General features: G+C 43.5%; 1 protein-coding gene across 3 annotated transcripts in view; it reads left to right on the top strand.

The window, feature by feature from the left end:
- Positions 1–19469, top strand: part of SUPT3H (SPT3 homolog, SAGA and STAGA complex component) — a 727450-nt gene that overhangs the window by 559865 nt on the left and 148116 nt on the right. For all 3 annotated transcript variants that reach the window (XM_073625237.1, XM_073625238.1, XM_073625239.1), the window contains 3 exons: positions 2006–2118; positions 10820–10927; positions 13199–13378. In XM_073625237.1, coding sequence (XP_073481338.1) covers positions 2006–2118; positions 10820–10927; positions 13199–13378 — 401 coding nt within the window. The remainder of the gene's footprint in view (positions 1–2005; positions 2119–10819; positions 10928–13198; positions 13379–19469) is intronic.

Genomic DNA, 19469 nt, shown 5'->3' with positions numbered 1-19469 from the left:
TAATAAAAAGTAATGCATCTCTGTAGGCATGCTAATTCCTTACTTAAAAGGGAACTCCCTGTTATATCGCTAGGGGCTCCATTTTCAAAGCAACATGCTGCCTATAAGTTGACTTTAAGCTCTGTGCAGAATTCAAAGTGGTGTTTGTGAGCCACTTGCAATGGCTTAAGGGAAGATATATTTTGGCCGTTATAGAAAATCATGCGAGTTTTCAGTTGAGAATGGAAAAGTAATTTTAATAAGATTAAATTATAAAATAGTGTGTATAGCATTTATGTGGCTTACATCAGTTCTAACAAAACTGTGCCCATTGTATATAGGTATACTGCTGGAAAAAAAAAAAGGTGCTTTTACTCGTATCAGCTTTTCCCTGTTTAGCTTTGCCTGCTGCTTTAATGGGGCCAGTACTAAGTGACCCAGACTGAGCACTGATGTTAGTACCCAATTAAGGTGAATGGAGTGCTTCACACCTGTAGTGGCGAGGCTGTAAATGGCTTTTATTGTTGTGTTCACTCACTGCAGAGTCTACGGGGACTGCCAACTTATAACCTCATAACCAGCGCAATCTCCTGATTTGTTATTCATTAGTACAATAAAATGTCTGGGAAGCTATAATGGTTTGGGGTCTATTTTATTGTTCTTTATTTAAAGTTTTATATGTTTTTAAAACAATGGTTTATAACTTCTTTTTTTTTAATCAGATATTTATGTCTGTTATATTTAATATAGGGTGCATCAGTGGCAAGGGAATTCACAGAACATTATGGGTTTTTCACAGATTCATTCAAATTCATATGTTAAAATGCTGTCTGTAAACAGTGGGAGAAATGTGGGATAGCTGCTTTTTGTTATAAACCTTGAGGATGAATTGCTCCACAGTACCTGTAGCTACAAGGATCAGCGAGGGCTTGTTATAAAGCTCATTTACTGCTTGTTAAAGCAAAATGTAACTGTATTTGAGAGCCAAAAATGTAAAATGCTTTATTTGTATTATTCAAAGCACACTCACCCATCCATCCTTGGGTTGCCACCTCATCCCTTTAAAACTGAACACGTTACACAGGTTCTGAGGCTGATTAAGGTGGTAATTAAAGTAGTTTTAAACCCTTTACAACTACTTTTTACTACAGGCAAGCTTATAATTAGGCTTACCTGGCGCTACACTGGATGTCTCCTAAACCTGCACGGTTTAGGAGATATCTCGGTATTTGCATGTGCCGACGTCATTGGCACATGCGCACTTAAGCAAAGACGTTGCTTCAGTTAGACTGTGCCATTACTGGCGGCTCCCGGGCATGCTCGGAAGTGACGTCATTGGGGCTCCGGCCAATCACAGCGCCGGAGCCGCGATACCCAGAAATAACACCCGGGAGCGATGTTGGCCGCTGGATCGGTGAACGAGGACCACTGCGGGGGCTTCGATCTCGGGTAAGTATTGAGCTAGTACCCTATGCTATGGCATACACTGCAGAGGAATGGCATGGGTGTCATCCACGAAGAAAAACCAGGGTGAAAGTGATTCAGTGGCCAAGTATGTCTCCTGATCTGAACCCAATCGAACATCTATGGGAAGTTCTGAAGAGACAAGTTGAGTATCACTCTCCATCCAGCATCTAGGCTCTTAAAGAGGTTGTTCTTCAAGAATGGAAAAAGATAGATGTTGCAATATGTCGACAACTTGTAGAAGACTTGGTGCTGTCCTTACAAATCATGGAGGTCATACAAAATACTAGATGTAGTAGTTTTTGTTGTGAGGTGTATTCATTTGCATCAATTAATTTGAGTAAAACGGAAAATTTTGTAATCTAAGTTATATTATTAACCTTAGTTTATTGTAATGAGCTAAACAAATGTTCTATACAACTCAGATTTGTCAAAAGTTTGGAAATTGTTCTTGTGTTTATTGAGATATTGATTAAAATCTTACTTTTCAAATGGGGTGTACTCATTTATGCTAAGCACTGTACATTAATGATATTTTTATTTCTTTTAATGTTGTCAACAGCTAAAAAAGCCTCAAAATTTCGGGACTGGCTAGACTGCAGCAGCATGGAGATCAAACCCAATGCTGGCGCCATGGAGATCCTTACCTACCTGGCCTATGAAACTGTAGCTCAGGTAAGTGGTACCTACACTGCATGTGAGAGGCACCCTGGTGTAAATGCCCACAGCCACTGCTGCATATAAATAAAGCTAGGACAGTGACAACTAAAAAACCTTTTTTTTTTACAGATATTTAGCAGTGCTGTTTGAATATCAGTTTAGTGCTCAGCATGCACTGTGCTGACATAACATACACATATTAGCATTTACATATTCTTTAATTACATTTTAAGAATTGTGTGCATGTTTGAACATTAGACGAGGCAGAAAATACTTAAGAAAATACTTAAGCCTATTACACATAGGCCAAATGTTGATCAGTGTATTGTGTATTGCAGCCTGTCCAACAGAAGCATAAAATGGCCTGCCGATTGGCTCCTGATGAGCACTCTCAGCCAATGAAAGCGTTGACCGGAGTGTTCTGGGGGGGGCGGCGGCCTATCAGAACACAATGGCTATGTGGGGAGATCATTATACTGACATCGGATTGTTAGTACAGCGGCTCCTCCCGAGCTCTTTGTTTTTGTTTTCATTCAGCCCACTGGGTTGAACAAAAATTAAAAAACTAGTGTGTACTAGGCTTAAAACAACTAAAAAGTTTTTGTGATTAGTTTTTGCTATTTAAAATGTAGATATTGCAAATGTTATACATAGATAGTCTAGTTGAGTAAAACTACTGGCAGAAATTAAAAAAGAAATTGAAAAAGTGTCGGGAGTGATGTAAAGCTAAGGTCACTTAGCATGAGTCTTCTGGGTGGCCTCAGACATCTGCAATTGAATCATCCCCACCATCAAGCACTACGTATAAGTGATATCTGTAGAAGATGGCTGACAAAATTTGTGTTGTGATCTTCATTGGGAACACTAGGTAGATTTGCTGCCCTGCACAATTTATACCAGTAGAGAGCGCCACAGAGCAGGTTCCTGAGGAACATTTGGGGTCAGCGTAACATGTCAGAGGCCCATACATGCAGGACCCTCCATGCCTGGCATTTATGACTTACAGAAGTATTGGAACACAATGATTCTGCTCATTATAAAGAGCTTTGTGGCTGAAGATTGAATTATTTGTTTCCATAAAGGAAAGGAGTATTTCCTAGAGTCCTCTAGACTGTAATTCACATCATAACTGATTCATTTTGGGATACACTGTAGTCTGGGTCTTAACCGCTTGGCGATCGGCTCGTGACAATATACGTTGGCAGAATGGCACTCCTGCGCAAACTAACGTATCTGTATGTCAGTCCGCAAAAGCAGGATAGCGGGCGTGCCCTCGGTTCCCGCGGACTCTATGTCCGCTGGCGGCCCGCGATCTCGGCGAGGAGAGGCAGAACGGGGAAATGCCTGTGTGAACATGACAGGGAGCAGTGATCTCTGTCATGTCAGTGGTAGCCCATTCCCCTAGAGTTAGAACACATTGAGGGGGCACATTTAACCCCTTGATCGCCCCTAGTGTTTAACCCCTGCCCTGCCAGTGACTTTTATACAGTAATCGGTGGCTTTTTTCTTTCTCGAACATCACGAGACACAGAACCACAGTAATTACTGATGGGTTATATAGGGTATCACTGGTGATTGGACACTGGCACACCCTATTAGGAAGTTCAACCCCCTATATAATCCCTCCCCTTGCAGGGATACCTCAGTTTTTACGCCAGTGTCTTAGGTGATGGACGTGTAAAGATGTCCTGTGCTGAGCTCCAAAGGGAATATCCTATATCCTATACTGGGGCAAGCCAGGCAGACCGGATCCATTCAAAGTGTCCTCTCTAGGCCGAATTGGATGGTACCCGGGCCTCGTGTCCGAAGAAACAAGGTTTTACCTGTAATGCTTCTCTTTTTAGAGAGCTGGACCCCGCATATTAGAAAATGGTTTTCTAGCCTAATTTCTAGCCGGGTGCTTTACGGGCCCAGAACTGCAGGATCCCCCTATTCGTAGGGGGCCCCAGTCTCTGACGGTTTTTTCAAACGGAGCCCACCGTGAGAGGTGAAGATTGGGTCTGTGTAAACTGAACCCTGCAGCTGGATAAGGTAAGAGGAGATTCCACAGAATTTTCTAATTCTAGTAGGTTTCTCCTTTAAGGTAAATGCATGCTATGCCTATTGTGACCTCCGGGGGCTGCCAAGAGCACAAACCTTCACATGCTGGATTGTCTGTCTCAGTGTCTATGTTGCACATGTTTTTCACAGTGTCTCAGGCCGGCTGCAAAGGTAAGATGGATGGGGGGATTTCCCATGTTTGAATGTTCCCCCCCAGGCTAGAGAAAGGCCACAGGGGTCTAGAAGGTGGTTATACCGCTCGGGCACCGCTGCCTCGGCCGCAATTTCCGACCATTGCCGTTTAGGCAGGTCTTCACTACCAGCTTCTCTCCCTCCTCCCCCTCCCCCAGCCTTCCTCCATAGTATTACAGGAGAGTCGGCCAGCGCGGGAAGCGCTAGTTTTTTTTTCAAAATTCGAGGGGGGGGGGGGTGGGACGTCAGCACAGGTGCTTAGACTCCCACTCAGGCCAGCTGCAGGCTATTAAGGCACTCTGTACAGGTGCACACAGCCTTTGGAGAGACACAGAGCTGACGGTCGCATGTAAGGTGGGACACAGGCATTCTCCTAGGCAGCATTTACTGAAGTAACCCCAGACTGAGCATTGGGTAGCAAGGCTTTTAACCAGACTACATCGCTCAGCAGTCAGTGTTCATTTGTATACCCCACACTTTGTTGCTTTGCACTATGGGTAGAAGAGGTTCAAGCACCCCAAGAACCAGAGACACTAGGGGATCTCGTTCAGGTTCTGAGGGCCCCCTGTCAGCAGCATCCTCCCCCCCTGATGGGCCAGGGACGGCTAGCCAGGGAGAGCCGTTGGGGTCAGGGGCTACACCTGCTTCTGGCACTTCAGCCCCTGTATACATTACACAAGAGGTTTTTTCCTCAACCATTAATGGTCTAGAGGAAAGATTAATGGCCGTGATTATGTCTTCACTCAGTAGAAGAAAACGCACTAGGCCTTCCTCTGTTCCCCAAGACCCTTAGGAAGAGGAGTTCTGGGATAAAGGAGATGAATCCCTTTTAGAGGATCGGGATGGGATAGATGATTCCTCTTCGGAGGAATCAGGTGGAGAGGGGCCCTCTGAGACTTCCCAAGAGGAGAAAGTCTTAGTGCAGATCCTTACTGGATTGGTCCGCTCCACATTTAAGTTGCCCATACCTGAAACTGCTAAAGAATCCTCTTCTGCTTTGGGGTCACTGAAACCTTTCCAAGCAGCACAGGCTTTTCCTGTTCATAATTTACTTGAAACGCTCATTTATTCTGAGTGGGATCACCCAGACAAACGTTTTTTTCCGCCGAGAATGTTTTCAACACTTTATCCGATGGAAGAAAAGTTTATTAAAATGTGGGGAATACCGGCCATTGATGCCGCTATTTCCTCCGTAAATAGTAGTCTGACTTGTCCTGTAGACAATGCTCAGATGCTCAGGGATCCTGTAAATAAAAAGATGGAATCCCTATTGAAGGATGTTTTTTCCTTAGCAGGTTCAGTGGCTCAACCTGCAGTAGCAGCGATTGGAGTCTGTCAATACTTAAGAGACCATGTTAAGCAGGTCATCAAAGTATTACCTGAACAACAGGCCCAGGGGTTTGCTAACCTTCCAGCGGCCTTATGCTTTGTGGTTGACGCCATTAGAGATTCTATCGTGCAAACCTCCCGTCTTTCACTGGGGTTGGTGCATATACGTAGAATCCTATGGTTGAAAAATTGGTCAGCCGAAGCACCATGTAAGAAGCTGCTGGCTGGGTTTCCATTTCGTGGTGCAAGGTTGTTTGGAGAAGACTTGGATAACTATATCAAGAGAATCTCTTGTGGGAAAAGCACTCTCTTACCTGTCAAAAAGAAGAGTAAGCGTCCCTCTTTCAAACGGACTCTTTCCCCAGCGCCAGGGGCTTCAGCCTCCAGGCAGTCTCGATGGCTGCCTCCATCTGGGTCCAGAGACAAGAGTCATTCCCAGGGACAAAAGAAGTCCTGGGGGAAGAAGCCTAATAGGCTAACACTAAGACCTCTGCATGAGGGGGCGCCCCCGCTCACTCGAGTGGGGGGAAGACTGCGACAGTTCTCAGGGCTCTGGCAGGAGGATTTCCAGGACAGATGGGTAATCTCCACGGTAACCTTGGGGTACAAGCTGGAGTTTCAGGAATTTCCCTCTCCTCGGTTCCTCAGATCAAGTGTCCCCAGAGATCCAGAGAAGAAGCAGTCGCTCCTTCTAGCGTTAGAGCGACTTTTGTTGCAGGAGGTCATTATGATAGTTCCTGCAAAGGACCAGGAATTGGGCTTCTATTCCAACCTTTTTACGGTCCAAAAGCCAAATGGGGGTGTCAGACCCATTCTGGATTTAAGGGATCTGATCCGATTCCTAAGGATTCAATCCTTCCGCATGGAATCAATTCGGACAGTAGTTCCCACCCTGCAGGGAGGAGAATTTCTGGCATCGATAGACATCAGAGATGCATATCTGCATGTGCCCATTTTTCCTGCTCATCAGAAGTTTCTGCGCTTCGAGGTAGGAGGGCGCCATTTCCAGTTTGTGGCTCTGCCTTTCGGGATAGCCACTGCACCTCGAGTGTTCACAAAGATCTTGGCTCCTCCTCTGGCCAGATTAAGGGCTCAGGGTATAGCTGTCATAGCATACCTAGACGACCTGCTCTTGATAGACCGGTCAGTAGCCTCTTTGAATGGAAACTTGAGGACCACAGTCAGGTATCTAGAACACCTGGGTTGGATCCTCAACCTAGAAAAGTCTTTCCTAAAACCAGTAAGAAGACTGGAGTATTTAGGTCTGATTATAGATACAAGCCAGGAGAAAATATTTCTACCCCAGGCAAAGATCGCTGCTTTAAGAGAGCTGATTCTGGCAGTCAGGACCAAGAAGGGTCCCTCTGTCCGCCTTTGTATGAGGCTACTAGGGAAGATGGTGGCTTCATTCAAAGCAGTTCCCTATGCTCAGTTTCATTCAAGAATGCTGCAACACAGTATTCTGTCGACCTGGAACAAGAAGGTTCAGGCATTAGACTTTCCGATGCACCTGTCGCATGCGGTGTGTCAGAGCCTCAATTGGTCGCTCATACCCGAAAACCTGCAGAAGGGGAAATCCTTTCTACCGGTTACCTGGACGGTGGTAACAACAGATGCCAGTCTGTCAGGTTGGGGAGCAGTTCTGGAACAGTCTGCGGTTCAGGGGATATGGTCCAAGACCGAGAGGACCTTACCCATCAACATTCTGGAGATCCGGGCGATATATGTAGCCCTAAAAGCCTGGACTATCAGGCTACAGGGTTGTCCGGTCAGGATCCAGTCCGACAATGCCACAGCAGTGGCTTATGTCAATCATCAGGGAGGCACCCGGAGCCGAGCTGCTCAAAAGGAGGTGAACCAGATCTTAGTCTGGGCAGAGATGCATGTGCCATGCATATCGGCAGTTTTCATCCCGGGAATAGAGAACTGGCAGGCGGACTATCTAAGTCGCTAGCAGTTACTTCCAGGGGAATGGTCTCTGCATCCCGACGTCTTTTGGGCCATATGCCAAAGATGGGGGGTTCCAGATGTAGATCTCTTTGCATCCCGATTCAACAAAAAGATAGACAGATTTGTGGCAAGGACAAAAGATCCTCTTGCATGCGGGACGGATGCGTTGGTGATTCTGTGGCTTCAGTTCTCACTGATTTACGCATTCCCGCCTATTCTGCTACTACCACGACTCCTTCGCAGGATCAGGCAGGAAAGGAAGTCGGTACTTCTGGTGGCCCCCGCTTGGCCCAGAAGGACTTGGTATGCAGAAATAGTAAGGATGACGGTGGGTTCCCCGTGGACCCTACCGGTACGCCCAGACCTGTTATCTCAAGGTCCAGTGTTCCATCCTGCCTTACAAACGCTAAATTTGATGGTTTGGCTATTGAGACCCACGTTCCGAAGAGTCGTGGGCTCTCAGGTCCTGTCATATCTACCTTGATTAATGCAAGGAAGCCAGCTTCCAGGATGATTTATGATAGAGTCTGGAAAGCTTATGTATCCTGGTGTGACTCCAGAGGTTGGCATCCCAGGATATATGTCATAGGTAGAATTCTTGATTATCTACAATTAGGATTAGAGATGAAGCTGGCCTTGAGTACCATCAAGGGCCAGGTCTCTGCTTTATCAGTATTATTTCAGCGGCCACTTGCTTCGCATTCTTTGGTCCGAAGCTTTATGCAGGGGGTGATGCTTTTTAATCCTCCGGTTAAAGCGCCCCTAAACCCCTGGGACTTGAACTTGGTCCTGGCTGTGTTACAGAAACAGCCTTTTGAACCAATAAGTCAGATTCCTTTGGTCTTGTTGACAAGGAAGTTAATTTTTCTGGTGGCCATCTCTTCTGCTAGAAGAGTTTCAGAATTAGCAGCCCTTTCCTGTAAGGAGCCTTATTTGATTATACACAAGGATAGAGTGGTACTGCGCCCTCATCCTAGTTTTTTACCGAAGGTGGTTTCTGATTTTCATTTAAACCAAGACATTGTTCTGCCTTCCTTTTTTCCAGATCCCTGTTCTCTGGAAGAGAGATCTCTACATTCGTTGGATGTAGTAAGAGCAGTTAAGGCCTATCTCGGGGCAACTGCTCAGATCCGCAAGACGGATGTTTTGTTTGTGCTGCCAGAGGGTCCCAATAGAGGACAGGCAGCGTCAAAAGCTACCATTTCTAAATGGATTCGACAATTGATCATTCAAGCTTACGGTTTGAAACAGAAGATTCCTCCGTTTCAGATCAGGGCACATTCCACAAGGGCTATTGGTGCTTCTTGGGCAGTGCATCACTGGGCCTCTATGGCTCAAATCTGCAAGGCCACAACCTGGTCTTCAGTTCATACATTCACCAGATTCTATCAGGTGGATGTGAGAAGGCATGAGGATATTGCCTTTGGGCGTAGTGTGCTGCAGGCAGCGGTACAGGGTCCTCAGGTCTGATTGCACCCTACTTGGTCGTGGTCCCCCCCCCCTCAGGTAGCATTGCTCTGGGACATCCCATCAGTAATTACTGTGGCTCTGTGTCCCGTGATGTTCGAGAAAGAAAATAGGATTTTTTAAAAAAGCTTACCTGTAAAATCCTTTTCTTTCGAAGGACATCACGGGACACAGAGGTCCCACCCCTCTTCTAATACACTATATTGCTTGGCTACAAAACTGAGGTATCCCTGCAAGGGGATGGATTATATAGGGGGTTGAACTTCCTGATAGGGTGTGCCAGTGTCCAATCACCAGTGATACCTATATAACCCATCAGTAATTACTGTGGCTCTGTGTCTCGTGATGTCCTTCGAAAGAAAAGGATTTTACAGGTAAGCTGTTTTAAAAAATCCTATTTTTAGCTCTGATTGCTGTATAAATATCAATGGTCCCAAAATAGTGTCAAAAGTGTCCGATCTGTCCGCCGCAATGTTGCAGTCCCGATAAAAATCGCAGATCACCGCCATTACTAATAAACAAATAATAATAAAAATGCCATAAATCTATCCCCTATTTTGTAGACGCTATAACTTTTGCGCAAACCAATCAATATACACTGATTGCGATTTTTGTAGAAGAATACATATCGGCCTAAACTGAGGATGCAATTAGTTTTTTTTTATATATTTTTGGGGGATGTTGTTTAAAGCAAAAAGTAAAAAATATTGCTTTTTCTTTTTACAAAATTTTTTTTGCGTGAAAAATAAAAACCGCAGAGGTGATCAAATACCACCAAAAGAAAGCTCTATTTGTGGGGAAAAAAAGGACGTCAATTTTGTTTGGGTACAACATCGCACGACCGCGCAATTGTCAGTTAAATTGACGCAGTGCCATATCGCAAAAAATGCTCTGGTCATTAAGGGGGTAAAATCTTCCAGGGCTGAAGTGGTTAATTGCCCTTCTTTGTCATTTGAAATCTCCTAATAGGCAAGTTCTGCCTGTTGGAGTTCACGTGTCAGCAATTTCCTGCAGCAGATGAAGCTAATCTAACAAGTTTCACTTCTTTGATTTCATTCTTCAAAATGTAAATGGAGATTAAGCCCTGGTTCACACTGGAGCGTTTTGACATGTGATTTGACATGTCAAATCGGCAGCAATTGCTGTTAATGGCACCATCCTGTAGGTGCGATGCCGCATATGCGGCGCTGCACCGATTTCAAAAAGTTGTTTCTGTACTTTTTGCAATTTCGGGTTGTGATTTACATTGACATCTGTGCAGAAACCTGCACAGATGTCTCTGAAATCGCGGCCGAAATCGGGACTGACATGCAGGAGTAAAATCAGTTCAGCTGAACTCGCACTGCTTTATTCCCGCAGCTCAGTGTAAACCTGGGCTAAAGTTTTCTGTTCACAGAAGCTCTCCATCCAATATGACAGAGTTTGAGCTATTTTGCAAATAAGAATGGGCAAAAATGTCACTCTCTAGATGTGCAAAGCTGGTAGAGACATCCCCAAAAAATGCAGCTGTAATTGCAGCAAAAGGTGGTTCTACAAAGTATTGACTCAGGGGGGCTGAATACAAATGTACACCACACTTTTCATGTATTTGTGAGTGAGTTACTATAAGCTAGTGAGACTCTCTTGCAGACATCTCACCACTAACATCAAAAAATATAAACTAGGAGGAAATGTCAGTTGTACTAAGCCAGAATATTTTATTGTTAATCTAATGCGAGAAATCATTACATCATTGTAGTTGGTGGACCTGGCTTTGCTTGTGAAGCAGGATATGTCTCCAAAGGCCTGTGATCCATTCTCCCATGCCATGTCTGCTGCCTACTTGCAGAACCGTAATCCTACAGAGGTAAGCATTAACATCTTTTTTTTTTCTTATACCATGTTTTCAACCGCTTGTGATTTCATATAAAAAGGTCTATCTTAGGTTTATGAGAATGGTAATTTAGTAATATTAACAGCGTATATTAAATCACAAATTATTGGAATGAATACCTCTGTCGTGGGAAGTCACAATGCCTAGTTACTTAGCTAATCATTTAGGGAAAAGTGTCAGGTTGTCTTTCAAAAACCACCCCCCTTTCGCTTACTTTCAGGCTTCAGGGCTGGTTCACATCGGATGCTTTCCAGTGTGTTTTTAAACTGCATGCACAAAGTTTACAATGTATTCCAAAGGTTCTAGATTACACCAGTGTGGTCCGTTCCAGCACTTTCAACAGAAGTGCAACCTGCTTAATTTTTTTACCCGAAACACATCAAAATAGTCATAGACACACTGGGCAGCACCAGAATGCACAACATCCTAATAAAAATAATGACTTCTCAGGTGTCAAAAAGAAGGGAAAAAAACACACTGCACTACATTGGAAATCTTTCAAAAACGCATTTAAAGTGTGTGCTTATGCAAAAATGCTTCTGGAATGCTGCAATTGTGGTGTGTGAGCCCTTAAAGAGAAGCTCCAGTCTCCCCCCCAAAAAAAAATTAAAAGTCAGCAGCTACAAGTACTGTAGCTGCTGACCTTTAATATAAGGACACTTACCTGTCCAGGGATCCAGTGATGTCCTCACCGAGCCGATTCATCATTCGGGTCCAGGCTCCTGCATCTTGACTAAGGGAAACCGGCAGTGAAACCTTCCGGTTCACAGTTTCCTACTGTGAATGCGTGAACTGTGCTGCGCTTTGTGAATGGCCCCGCAGTTTTCTGGGACCTGTGATGTGTCCCAGAAGGCTGTGGGGGAAGGAGGGGGGTCTCAACTTCCGCGGCGTCTGACTGGAAGTGGGAGCCGGTTCCCACTCCCCTCCCAAAAAGTGCCAAATGTGGCAGTGGAGGGGGGGGGGGGGGGTGCACACAAGTGGAACTTCTCCTTTTGGGTGAAATTCTGTTTTATGGATACTTTTGCTCACTGATTCATTAAATATTTGTTTTTCTGCAACTACCTCCAACAAGGTAATAACTGTCAGAGTTGGACTCTTCCATTATTTGTTCTTTATTATGAGTCCATCAAGGAGCACAATGTAATTTACCTTTTTAAAGGCTGTAGCTTTTGGACATAGCTTGAATTGTTATGGTGATATCTCACCAATGGAATCCTCCAAATATACTGTATATCTATCAACATGTACATGGACATCAGCCCCACGTTAAACTTGTTCCGGTGTTCCTTTCTGTTCCTATATCTGGTCAGGTTAAATTGGAATGATATCATGTAGGGGAGCTGCATTTGGGGCCTGTACAGTCTAATGCCACGTACACATGAACTGAATTTCCGACAGCGTCCGATGGGAGCTTTTCATAGTATATTCTGACCTCGTGTATGCCCCATCGGACTTCTTCCATCGAAAATTCAGACGGACATGTTCTATATTTTTCCGACGGAACACATTACTATCAGAAAAACCGCTCGTCTGTATGCTGTTCCGACGCACCAAAAACGACGCATGCTCTGAAGCAAGTACAAGACGGAAGCTATTGGCTACTGGCTATTGAACTTCCGTTTTCTAGTCCTGTCATACGTGTTGTACATCACCGCGTTCTGGACGGTCGGAATTTGGTGTGACCCTGTGTATGCAAGACAGCTTGAGCGGAATTCCGTTTATTCCAACGGCAAAACCGGTCATGTGTACCAGGCATAACAGGTTGCCTAACAGTGCTCTGGATTGAGAAGTTACAGTAAATGGGGAGAGTCTCAGAATATTTGTGGAAGAAAAGTGGAAATCTTTTGCAAAACAGCTAGGACCTTGTAATTTTTCTGAGACCAGCAAATAATGAAGGAAAGCATCAGATAAAGTCTGTGGGTAGAGTGGAAGCTTTTCTTGTCCCATTTTTATAGAGTATACCTGTGGTGGCTTTATTTTGAAAGACACCCACCAACTGAATACATTGGGTAAAAGAAGATGTCATCTTCAGTGCAGATGAGGTTTCTCACAATCTGCTGCCCACAATGGCTTCATTTTTAATTGGATATAGGTCATAGATCAAGTATATATTTGTGTGTGGTGGGAAGTACTGGGGGAGGAATATATTTTTACTTGTGTTGCAGCTGATCTCCAGATGTTTATGCACAGCATAGTCCTTTTTAAATACAGATGGTGGTATACTAATGTTGCCTGTTCTGAAAGCCTCTTTTCCAGCCACAACCAATGAAAAGTAATCCAGAGACTCCAGAGAACACTCCTCCTGCCACGCCAACTCCACCATCATCTGGAACACCACATATGGGCAAAAACCAGCCTGGTCCCTTGGGTAATGGCGCGCAAACCCCAGAATCTGCCAAGTCCAAGCAGAGGAAAAGAAAGAAGGTAGACATTATATATGCATATCTCCATTTCATTTGTAAGCAGAAATGTGTTGATTTTAAGAATGAAATTTTCAAGTGTGAATATTTCCAAGTTTTTCTTTTAATCAAATATAAACCTTTCTTTCAAAATAACAGAAGGAGCTGAAGATTATACAATGGGTAACTGTCGTGAAAATCATAGAACGCTTTTAAGATACAGGTCCCCTTCCACATATTGCTGTGAAGAGATCTGGTGAAAATATATTAAAAGTCTGTGTTTGGTTTTGTTTCCTTTATATGGGACTTATGGTAAACTTGGCATTATATCAGCAGGACTGTGGAGGTTGATGAGAAAAGCCAAAGGACCCTCTGTAGCTCATCTGCATGCTGTCAGTCTTCCCGAATTTTGAAACATACAGTTCAGTTGTAGCTTTGCTTATACAGTACAAGTGATTTGAATGCTGCCTTCAAGAACTCATTTAAAGTGGTTGTAAACCGCTGGACTTTATTTTTTTTTACACCCTGCAGGGTAAAGGCATAATGTGCTAGTATGCATCGCTTACTAGCACATTATGTTAAACTTACCTTAAAACTAAGCCCTCCCACGCCGAGATCTCAGAGCTGCAGCGGGCTCCAATCCCATTCACCCGTCTTGCTTCCGGGTTCATGCCGGTTTAGGAGATATTAACACTACCTATAGGTAAGCCCTATTATAGGCTTACCTATATGTAAAAGTAATGTGTGGAATGTTACTTCCTCTTTAAGTTTTGTTTTAAAAGTTCATGTCAAAAAGGGGTGGCGCTATTGCCAATGAGTGCAATAACCAAGGCAGCATGGTCTCCAAATATAGCCCTGCTGTGATGTGATACAGTGCAGTATTTTAGGGACAAAGTCTGCAATTAAAGTGCAACTAAAGGCAAAACTTTTTTCATTTTCGATAGAGTAAGGCAGGGCTATAACCCCTGTCAGTTTTTTTTTTTTGCCATCTGTGTGCCAATGGGGAGATTTCCCTTCACTTCCCATTCCATAGCCAAAACAGGAAATGAGAAGGAATCCCTCCAAAGTGAGGGAATCCTGTGGTGACACCAGGGTCACCAGGACTAATGTCCCTATTGGAAGATGTCCCCCTACTTTTCTGGGGACAATCCAAAATTTGGGATTTTGTTTTATTTTCACTTTCAATGAAAATTGTAAACAGGACAAATAGAGAGGGTGAATCTCTCTAATGGGGTACAGACAGCAATATAAGCTGACAGGTGTTCTAACCCCTCTCCACTCTTTTCAAAATAATACAAAAAAAGTTTTGCCTTTAGTTACACTTTACAGTTTATGTATAAGCCTACAAGGGGTGTAACACAATACAAAAATTCCTTAAACAGTGAAGATGCAGATATAGTGGAGAGAGGTGTAGTGAGGACATTTACAATCCTTATACAGTATTTGTATGTCATAATCTCTAATATAGATTCATTTAAAGTGAAACTTTTGTTAATTTGTAAATATCAAAGAATTATTGGCAGGGACGGTGCAAGGATTTTTGTCTACATATGCGAAGGTGCATTTTGGTACCCCCCAACCATCCTCCCGCCACCACCCTCCCCTCGACATTGCAACCACAATATGGAATACACTTTGCGCTCCAGTAAGCTACAGTGGCTCAGTGGCTGCAATAATAACCCCCATCATAAATTTCCATGGCCACACTAATAACTCCGAGTATCAGTGTTAGTGGCCACAATAATAACCCCCAACTCTGGGGTCAGTGGCTGCAATAATAACCTCCATCTATGATGTCAGTGGCTGTAGTAATAACCTCCAACTATGGTGTCAGTCGCTGCATTAATAACCCCAAACTTTAGTGTCAACCACCCCTCCTGCATTGGCGGTCGGTGAGCATGCCATTCTACCACCAAGCCCTCCTTCCCCAAGACATGGTATTTAGCATCACCACATTCCCCTTCCTCCCCCTTGCCTGTTTACACTCCCAAGCTGCTCTCCCTCCCCTATGGGCTGGATTTTCAGTGGCGGGTGCTGGAAGACACAGAGGAGGATCCCGGATCTAGCTGCAGAATTCTGGAACTTGCTCTATACCAGGCCAGCCCCAATACACAGCTCAGCCCTCTCCATTCTGTCTCTGTGGGCTGGATCGTCAGACAGTGGTGAACTGCCTGCTCACCATCCCCCGATCAACATCCCAGCCACAAGGTGAATGTATACTGGGGGTGGGCTCCGCCACCTCCACTCACGGCCAGACTCAGCAGCCTCCAGGGCTTTGACTAAGGTGCCTTATGCTGGCGCCAGCCATGAATATTGGCACAGACTGGAAGAGCTGCAAGACCTACTTATTCCTTTAGTTCCTCTCAAATTCTTCCTTGTGTAGTCTGAGAACTCACCTTCTGGGAGCTGTGGGCACTCCCCTCACTGGCCCATTGTCCAATGGTGTATCTCCCTCTTGGCCACTGATATGACTTACCTGGATTATGGGTTGGCAGGGAATGATCTAAAAGTTGCCAGAATCAGGAGCTTGTAGGCAAGGCAGACAGAGTTCATTCAGGCCTTAGAAATGCAATAACTACTGTTACTTTGATATTTACAAGTTTGTGATGGGTGAACTTCTGATCAAAGGCCTGAAGAACACAATAAATGACTTGCAGTAGCCATAATGGTCTTCCAGCTGTAGTCTCTCTTGGCCTAGATGTCTTCTGGTCATTATCTCAATGCAATGATTAATCCTGGTAATGGTGAAGCAGATGTTCTGACAAAGCCTACTCTTCCTCTTGTGGAAAGGATGGTTGCTCCTTACTGGCATCCATGAGCGTTACAGGCAGCTTTTGTGGTAAGATTTTTTGTAATGGAAATAAACAGAAGAAAGATGATTGCAAGCACATGTCCTGACACAGTTAAATATTCCTATCTTTGCTGTATTGACGCAAGCTCCATTATCTGACCACAACATGGTCAGGTCAAGTCACTATATTTACCCATCCATTATATTACTAAAGTAAACACCCACACCCATGTGGCATATTGAATGGAGCGCAAAATAGGTTACAGATTGCCTTTGAGGGCAGAGATTTACTGTAAAATGCTATGAGAGTCCAAAGCTGACAATGCAGACTAATTTTAACAGTAATGGGTGGGAGGGGCATATCTAAGAAAGTAATGACAATAAGCAATACCGAGACTAATCAGTCTTCCTGATTATTGATCTGAGTACAGTGAACTATAAACGGATCGGTTACTGTGCTTCTCAACCCCTTTGTTGCTTTTTTGCATTAATTTTATTGTAGCGCAACTTCAACCAACATATTATATTTAAAATAAATTGAGGAAGAACTAGAAATTCTGTAAGGTTTTGAAGCTTGCCTGTATATCTGTTTGTGACATATACCCTGTGGCCTAGTGTGCGACAGGGACAGGAAGGGGAGGGAATTGGGAAATATACCCAGTGGAGGCACGACAATGAAACCCTGACAAAGGTTCAATCTCATCAATATTCTGCTTAAAACGTTTCTTTTAATATTTTTAAATTTTTTTATTGCTTTTTTGGCCACACGGGAAGGGAAAAAAAAAGCCCTGTGCAACCTGCAGACCAAGTTGTCCGAGCTGTCTGAGGGTCCCATGTATCAGTGCTGGGCCTATTATGAGGCTTTTCTTCTCTTGAATCAGAAGTTGCTCTCGCTATCACCTTTTTAGCTGCTGTGGGTTGTTATTTAGAATGGGTTTGTAGTGCAATTAGCCAGTTTGTTTGTTTTTTTGGGCTTTTTTTTTCCTGTTATGTTCCTGTTTAAGAGATACTGTTCACTTCCTATTCTGGTAGCAGGGAGATATGAAGTAAGGGCAAATCTCCCAAATTAGTAAAAAAAGATGCGATAATAACTTGATACAGATTCTAACGCTGGCAGTGCACTTTTTTTGTTTTTTTGTTCAGTCAGGCAGCAGGACCCGCCACTGTCAGAACACACTGATCAGTGACTTCAGCAACTGATCAACAAAAGTTTTCCATCCTGTTCCATTAACATTGATCAACTTCTCTTGAACAGAGACAGGCACATACTGATTAAAATTTGATCAATGTACGGCCAGCTTACCCTTTCCCGCCCTTTTCAAATCTATAGCAACATTTTTACTAAGGTTGAGTTGAACTATTCCAACATTCCTCCATTAGTTGCTTTAGTATTTGTTCAGAACTCTTGAAATGATTGCTCATTTCAGCCAGTGTAATTCACCTCAGAAGTGTCTTTATTCAGCGATGTTAGCAAATATTGTAGGTTTTTATGCTGTACAGGCCACATCCCTATGTCAAAATTTTGCGAAAGGTTTAGTTCCCCCAAATGTATACATTTTATTTGAATTCCGTAAAAACTTAGTATGCAAACAGTATTAAAAATCCCACATAGTAGAATGAATACAAAATAATAAAAAAATACAGTATATATAAACTTACATAGTTACAGAGTTAGTCAGGTTGAAAAAAGACAAGTCCATGTAGTTCAACCAAAAAAAAAAAAAAAAAAATACAATGCCATATACACAATCCTATACCCACAGTTGATCCAGAGGAAGGTGAAAAACCCCAGCAAAGCATGATCCAATTTGCTATAGCAAGGGCCTGATCCCCCGAGAGGCAATCGGATTTTCTCTGGATCAACTTTACCTATAAATGTTAGTACCCAGTTATATTCTGTACATTTAGGAAAGAATCCAGGTCTTTCTTAAAGCAATCTACTGAGCTTGCCAGAACCACCTCTGGAGGGAGTCTATTCCACATTTTCACAGCTCTTACTGTGAAGAAACCTTTCTGTATTTGGAGATTAAATCTTTTTTCCTCTAACCTAAACTTGTTTGGGTTATACATGCAGAGATCGCATATGGGTATCCAATGCATTTCTAAGTCAAATAGCAGCTTCTTCATGGATAACGCTGCAGATAGTGTGATGTGATCTATGGTAAGAGTCACAACATATTAGCACATATACACATTGGCATCATAGAAAAGCATAGGGAAAATTACATACATTGTACTTAGAGAGTGTTCTTGGTATGTGGAATGAAACCGGATCATATAAAAACAATTAGGACCAATCGATTGCCACCCTTTCCATCAAACAGTTAAACTCCCAAGACCGAGTGGATATGCAAGAGTGGCTCTACACAAACTACAATAAGTCTTCCAATGAGAGTTGGCTACTCTGTGTGTTGATGAATGGGAAAGGAAAGAGATTTCCACATGCTGATGAGTATTAGTAGTCCAAAGAGCAAATAAAAGGAATCCGGCATAATGAATATAGAATTTCTTGTCCTAAAACACCTCTCTCTCCCTGTGCTATATACATACAGGTTATATAACATTTTCCACAATGCAGCACAATCCCATCAAATAATGTGACAGCCCTTAATTCAAAACAATATAATGGTCCTTCAATGTTCAATAAAGCTGTATTTTCTCCATCACCATGATGTGATTTATCTCTTCCTTCCTCAGATCAAGGTCATAACACGCTTGTTGCTCAACCTTGGGCATACGTGGCATCAGCTATTCCTCTTGCTCATTCCTCCTCAGTATTCCTTACCACGGCTACTTTGCATGCAACAATAGAATTGGACCACAATAGTGCTCTCTGAATATCATCACTTTCATTTAAATAACACCCACAGTGCTATGTATCTCAGCATGAATAAACATGGGTCATAGTGATTAGTACAGTCAGTATTCTCATACCCACAGCACGGCTCCAAATCTTGTACGGGTTACGCTCCACAACCTTTCCATCTTAGACACCGGAAGTGATACGATCAGGGGGGGTCTCCTCCCCAAACAGGAAATTACCCCACAGTTCCTTCGAGATCAAAAACCCAGAAACAATGAGCTATCAGTCAGGGGCAGAATGAACACACCGCCATCTACTGATCTCATCTGTGTCCATGATCAAAAACAACCCACCAGCCTGCTTAATCTGCTAATGGTAGGTCACGCAAATGGATCAGCTTACACCCCATGGCTGAAAGGTTTTTATAAGTGTGGTAAATGTAAGGGTGTCCCCCTCAACAGTGTGTGTTAACTATTTCCACCGCCCAGAATTTCAGACAAGTAGGGTCCCTGAAGTGTTAGG

This window comes from Aquarana catesbeiana, linkage group LG04 (assembly GCF_042186555.1).
Source record: "Aquarana catesbeiana isolate 2022-GZ linkage group LG04, ASM4218655v1, whole genome shotgun sequence".
Taxonomy (NCBI): domain Eukaryota; kingdom Metazoa; phylum Chordata; class Amphibia; order Anura; family Ranidae; genus Aquarana; species Aquarana catesbeiana.
The sequence above is the reverse complement of the archived record's forward strand: the minus strand, read 5'-3'. Positions and strand labels throughout refer to the sequence as shown.